General features: G+C 35.0%; 1 protein-coding gene across 1 annotated transcript; it reads right to left on the bottom strand.

The window, feature by feature from the left end:
- Positions 1-1,851: 1,851 nt before the first annotated feature.
- LOC104593959 (peroxidase 72-like) lies at positions 1,852-4,296 on the bottom strand. The gene is made up of 4 exons (XM_010254084.2): positions 3,997-4,296; positions 3,673-3,864; positions 3,096-3,261; positions 1,852-2,469 (listed from the first exon to the last, which is right to left on the bottom strand). The coding sequence occupies exons 1-4, from the start codon at positions 4,219-4,221 to the stop codon at positions 2,054-2,056; spliced, it is 999 nt and encodes a 332-aa protein (XP_010252386.1). The 5' UTR covers positions 4,222-4,296; the 3' UTR covers positions 1,852-2,053.
- Positions 4,297-6,807: the final 2,511 nt, after the last annotated feature.

The following is a 6,807-nucleotide window of genomic DNA, read 5'->3' as shown; positions in this document are numbered from 1 at the left end:
AGGGAGCAGAGGAAGGTGTTGGTTTAGAGAAAGGCACATTGAAACTATTAACTTTGAATTGTGCCTCTTGATCACACCCGAGCCGTTGATCACATCAATGGTCAGGTCGCACCAAAAGCGAAAGCCGCCCTTTGCGAGCCATGCAAATGTGAGCAAAGTGCACCTCTAAAGCGCCTCATTGCATGGTAGAAAACCTCCATACTCTTTTCTCTTATATCTAAGTAGTGTAAATAAGCTCCTATTAAAAAACCCAAAGCAATTCTTGTAATTTTCCAATGTGGAATAAGTTAAAACTGGTTTTAATAAGAGAAAAGCTATTTTTCAAAACATGTGTGCAGGTGTATTTTGTCATGTAATTAACCAATCAAACCCCATTGGATTTAATCTTTAATGAGATTAAAATCCAACAGTGCCATCATCAATCTGCAAGATCTTGATTTTGCAATCAAGTAAAATTTCAACCATGTTTTTGAATTGTGGAGAAATAGTAGCAACTTCGCATAAGGAAAATCTCTTATTGGTGACTGGTAAATGAAATGCAGAAGTAACATGATTGGTGATGCGTGGACTAGGGTGGCCTATTTGTTGATACCAAATAGATAGTGAAGTGCACTTCCCAACAAATGTTGAAGGACAGTGCACTTTATTAGTGGATGAAGGCTGTATCTGGTATAGGCCATCCTTCGGTCCCCTAAGAATAATCTTACCCATCACATTGTCCTTAACGGAAAAACCAGAGGCATCAAATAGAAATGCAGCATCATTATCTCTACAGAATTGACTTACGGAGAGCAATTTCTTTGCAATATGAGGAACACATAAAATATTTTGCAAACGTATAGTACCAGAGAAGTAGGAATGATAGAATCACCATTGTGAGAAATAGGCAAATGCTCCCCATTACCGACTGTATCCTGATCTATGCCTTGATACTGGTTGTGAATAGATAAATTTCCAAGAAAGAGAAGGCTCTGTACATTTGGAAGTATAAGCTCATCTAGTCTGGTGGTGACAGAGAAAACTACTATGTCATACTGTACAGGAATACCACCTAGAAGATAATGAATGAGATCAGAATCTGAGATTATATATTGTGAAGCTGCCAGTGAGTCTGCAAGGCCCTTCACTTTCTGGAAATAATCTGGGATGGAGAGGTCTCCTTTCTTCACATGGGCAAGTTCCAACTTCAAACTGAGGATCAACAGATCTTGCTCAATCCAGGCTTCATGATCAGGATTTACAACTTGTGGGGTTTGGGAACTTGCTGAATCTCCGAGGAACTTAGATGGGCAGGATAATAATGAGCCATTGATGTAGCCCAGCAGGCGATGCCCCTTGAGTGCTGGAACAAATTTGGCTTGTCCAAAGGAGGTAGTTATTTCCATCTAATCTCACAGAGATGAGATTCATAAAGTTTGACAGAGAAACAACTGAAATGGAACGGTTTGTGGCTGTGGAATCAGCCTGGGGAGGAAGTCATGGTGAGTAGAGGTTGACGTGGGTCAAAAGTCTCTGATACCATAATACAGTCAGAAGTTGAAAAAAGTGTGCTCATCGTTATTTCATTTATCATTGATATTTATAGAGCTTAACAAGAAGTGTTTGAGATGAGTACAAACTGTTAGTAGTGTTTAAAACTTAAAATACAACAGAATAGATAAACATTTACCTCTCTAACAAAAACCCAACAGGCTGATTTTTGGGGAGGGACTCTGATCATGCTTAAGACCATAACAAGATTAGCAAATTGGTGATCCCAGGCCCTAGCTACTAACAGGCTTTTGATTGATTGAGAATTTGAAACAGAGAAATACCAAGGAAATAAATGAAACTGATTTTCTACTTACCCCTTTTATTAAGACAGAAAAGCTCTAGCTTCAACAAATTATTATGGGAAAAATAAAATTCGTTACTCAAATCACAAACACCAATATAAATTACAACCACAACAAAGCACCCACGAAAACCAGACTCTTACACATGCCCAAAAACAAGAATAAAAATAAAATTACAACATTGCACAATGATCATCATTGATAAATAAATGCATTGCCTAATAACTATTAATCCTCCTGCAGTTCTTCCTGATCTCTCCTTTTGAACCAGTCAATGGAGAGATATTCCCCATCTTAACCATGGACTTAGCAAATTGCTCGAAGAAAAGCTCATTATTCTCAGCATATTTCTTCACTAACTCCATTGATGCCTTGCTCTTTGTAAACAGGACTTGGTCAGAATTGAGCAGGCCTTTTGAAGCCAAAATGTTTTTGAAGTAGTGATTATCAAATTTCGTTGGAGTAACGAAGTCCAGGAAAAAGAGGTTTTGGTCACCACCGGATCTTGGGCATCTGGATCGTAACTGCATGGCGTATGATTGGTCAAGTGAGTAATCCGGCTGCCCATTGCCCGACTGGTTGTAGAGTCTTTGCCTGAAGCTTGTGCATCTAGCATTCCCAATTGTGTGGCTCCCTGCATGAGGAAATATGGTTAGACCATGCTTAATTTCATATATATATTGTTAATTACTCTTGGTTTTTCTCTTTTTCAAAGTAGTAACATTTATAAATGCTTGTAAAGAATATCTAAGGCCCGGTTGGCTTTTCGGTAAATTATTTATTCAGGTAAATGCAGTTATCTGGGTATGTTTTTTCTGGGAAACACTTACCCAGGTGTTGACCATTTTAGCCATAAAAATCCATTATTAAAAGGGACATTTTTTGTCCCATTCAAGTGTTGACAACTTTTCCCCCTAGGTGAAAATGTTGTTTACTCACCACCTATACAAGATGGGTATCACTTAACCAGGAAAATAAACTTTTCCTGGTCCCCACATAAATCTGAAAAAAGAAAATGGGACCTTGGTCAATGGAAACCAAAATGACATTGATCAACTTTTCCCTCTCTCAAAATCCAAAAAAAGAACACCCCCTAAAGAGAGAAGTGTAAGACATTCTGCATGTATATGTATATATATAAGTAGTTATTCAGATTCAACTAACTCTGGCTATCAGATAATAAAAGTACTGGATGAAGACCGGAAATCTTTAGTTAATACACCAAAAAATGCTTATGATCTCCAACGGATATATACGTACCAGAGAGAGCAACAAGGTCAACAATGTTAAGCCCTTGTAGCTTGAACTTGGTGAGGATAGTCTGAAATGTGTTGTTTGGTGCAGGTATGTTGTTGTTAGAGCCGCTTAAGCTTGCACCTCTGGAGTCTCTTCTGCCCAAGGGAACCTCCCAGCTAGGACCTCCGGCCTATATATGTGCAACAAAATTAATCATCAATTTGTACACTTGGATGAGCCAGCTTAGAGATACTCTGATCAATTCCAGAATAAAACTAAATGGATTCATGTTGGTGTCCTTTCAGCTAGCTTTGATCAGTTCTACAGAGAACCACAGCAAAGAAAAAGGAGCACACAATAAGAAAAAAAATGGGTGGTTTGGTCTTTCTCCTAAATCTATGGGAATGACAATAAATTAGGTTTTCTTCCATGAAAGAACCTGCTCTTCTTTTCCTAAACCCAAGCTTTATACCCATTTGCGCTTTTTGACAAATCTCTCTCTCTCCCTCCCTCTCTCTCTCTCTCTCCCCACAGACACACATACAAAAGACGATAAGAACAATAGAATCTATAGAGGTGTACTAGTGATGTGGGTTTTTACCAGAACAGTAGAATCTCTAGCAGCAAGGGCCAGAATATCGGCACAAGAAACGGTGTGTGGGCATTCCTTCTCCAGGGCATATTTTATCTCATCTATAACTTCGAACCCTCGTACTGAGTTCCGGTTTGGATTGGATCTCTTCTCGCTGATTATGCTACCACTGTTATCTAACAGTAGAGATGCATCACAGCCCTGAAATCCATGAAGGAAAAAGAAAGAGTTAAAAAGGAAAGACGTATACAGAAAATATACAAAAGAGCTTAATTAATACTCTTGCTAGCTGTTTGTATGGTTTTGTTTATGGGTGGGTAATGGAAGAAGCACCTTAACGAAACAGTCATGGAAATGGAGCCTGAGCAATGAAGCAGCCATTCGAGCTTCCCTTGCAACAGCCTTTGCAACAATCGACTTCACAATCTCTTGAGCTTTTGGGCAGGAGTAGTCATAGAATTGTGGGTAGAGATAACCACCACTAGTCTTGTGAGAAAAGCAGAAGGGAGTAAAAGCAAGAAGCAAAAGAACCATGAGAAAGCTCATAGAGTGAGCCATATTTTGCAATATTCCTAGTCTTTTTATGAAATGGTTTCTGTCACACAAGGAATTAACCTGGAGAGCTGGACTTACTCGAGGCTTGTTGTGATGAATGGTTAGATAGTTTGGGGTATTTATATACACAGGAGACTCATAGAAAAAGACATTGGAAGCTAAGAAGAATGAGAGAGAAATATTGTAATTAGGTAAAATATAATGGGAGTTGGTACTTGATTGGTTGTTTAATTAGTTTCTGCTTACCTGTTCATAAGAAGATTAAGTAAACTGCTATTGCAAGTTTGAAACATACATTATTGATTTGTTAATATTAAAGTAAAAGAAACATACGTTATAGATTAGGGGACTAGGCACAACGTAGTACCCCTGACACAGTCTGGACCTATCTAAACAAATAGGTCCAGAAACCCACGTAAGTCAAATGAATTGATCAAATCAGACAAGTGTCAAATTTGGTAATATTTATTACCTTGCTTAGAGCTCTTCAGAGTTAAAGTTGGTCTCCTGTAGCCGAGTATGTGACCAATTCAAGCCATATAACTGGTCCATAGTAATTAATTCGAATCTAATAATAGAAAGACTTTAGTTGGTCAACCATGACTTTGTTGTTTACGTAAGATGTAGAACATATTAGAGAAGTAGAATTACCTACTCAATTGACATTTGGATGCTTTTAATTTGTCATTATTATTATTATTTGATTTTCTTTAGCATCTCAACCATAAAGAATAGAAGAAATTAAGCACCCAATAAACTTTGTCCAAATGGGCCATACCTTGGGGGCTGAGGCTGCAAACATATTGGATCAGGTCATGGATATTTGCCAAGTCTACTACTTAATTGGAAACGGACAAACCATATATGGTTTCAAAGGTGACAGACTTGTTCTACGGTCAAGGCTATTCTCAGCATGATGTGGATTAGAAAGAAGTAATAAATTAGGAAACACAAGGATTTTCTCAACTCTCAACAAATAGCTCTAGGTAACAAAGCTCATAATGGGAATTACAAAGTTTTATATAGAGGAAAAAAACTATATAGAATTTAATACAAAACTAGCTTTTGAATGTAAGATTTAATGTAAAATTAATTGTTAGAAGTTTATTAATAAACTAGCCATTAAAAGCTTAGAAATCCACGAACTTAACCATACGATTCTACATTGGTTTCCCCCTTTTGAAAATAATTCATCCTCGAGTTTGATGTGGAAATCGTATTCCATAATTCTTCATCAATAGTCTTCACATCTTCTTCATTAATCCATGTAACTTAGGATGCAGACTTGCCCTTCCAACGAACCAAATAATGTGTAGATATCCCGTGACAAAGTCATTAAACATGTATTAAGGATATCAACAATTCTACATGATGTTTCCAAGTTGCAAAGGAAACAAGCTACATACATTTTCCTTTTGGAAGTTCCATTTGAACTGCTTGGGACTTTTGACAAACACCTGGCGTGCCCCAAAATAGAACTTCATAGACCCAATAGCAAACTGTTGGAAGTTTATATGGATACTACTAATAACAAAGTGATGATAAAAATGTAAAACAAAATCATATTTTGTTTTAAATACTTTAAATAAAAATGTAAAACAAAATCATATTTTTAAATACTTTTAATATCAAATAATTAATAACTAAATCATATTTTATATATTATTTCAAAAAAAAAAAACAGATTGAATAACGAAATCATGTTCTAGTTTAAAAAAAAAATTCTCAAAAACACAAAAATAATTATAATAGATTTAATAATATTTGATAATAAGAATATAAGAATTAAATAATTTAAAAAATAAATAAATAATATTATAAATAACTAATTTTTAAATGTTTAAATGTCAAAATATATTTAATACTAAATCATATTTTAAACATTATTTAAAAACGAAAAAAATATTAAATAATGAAATTATGTAATAACTTTTAGAATTTATTTATGACACAAAATTGATAATAATAGATTGAACAATATTGATAATAAGAATATTAGATATAAATAATTGAAAATTTTTTTAAATATTATTGAAATAGTGAAAGTAGATTGAGATAAAAAAAAAAAGTAGATTAAATAACTTAGAGGTATTGAAGCTTTATTAGTTATTTATTGTATTTTTGCCATAAGTTTTCAATAATTATTAGAGATTAAACTATTGTTATTTGATAGATATTAGACTATCAATTTAGCTGAAATTAAGAGTATTCACTAGGCAGTTCAGTTTGGTTCCACATTCTTTGGCCAACCAAACTGATATAGTCGGGTCGGGGAGATGGTCAGACGAAACTACCAAACATTAGTGAAACCGACCAACTCAAGTTATATCGATTAATGTTTTAAAAACCAACCCGGAGACCAACCTGCTTTTGCATCTGGGTCCTGATCACTGGTTCAACCGTCCTCATCGAACAGGTTAGACTGTTCCACGTCAGCACTTTATATATTTAAATACACATACAAATGTGCATATATGTATATATGGGTGCAATAAATACATATTTTTATCAATAAATAGTGTATAATTATGTTTTACATATAATATATGTATTAGTTTATATTTTTAATTTTTTTTCTTTTATAAAGAA

This window comes from Nelumbo nucifera, chromosome 5 (genome assembly GCF_055504915.1).
Source record: "Nelumbo nucifera cultivar China Antique chromosome 5, China Antique-T2T, whole genome shotgun sequence".
In the NCBI taxonomy this organism is placed as follows: Eukaryota; Viridiplantae; Streptophyta; class Magnoliopsida; order Proteales; family Nelumbonaceae; genus Nelumbo; species Nelumbo nucifera.
This window is presented reverse-complemented; position numbering and strand designations above follow the sequence as displayed.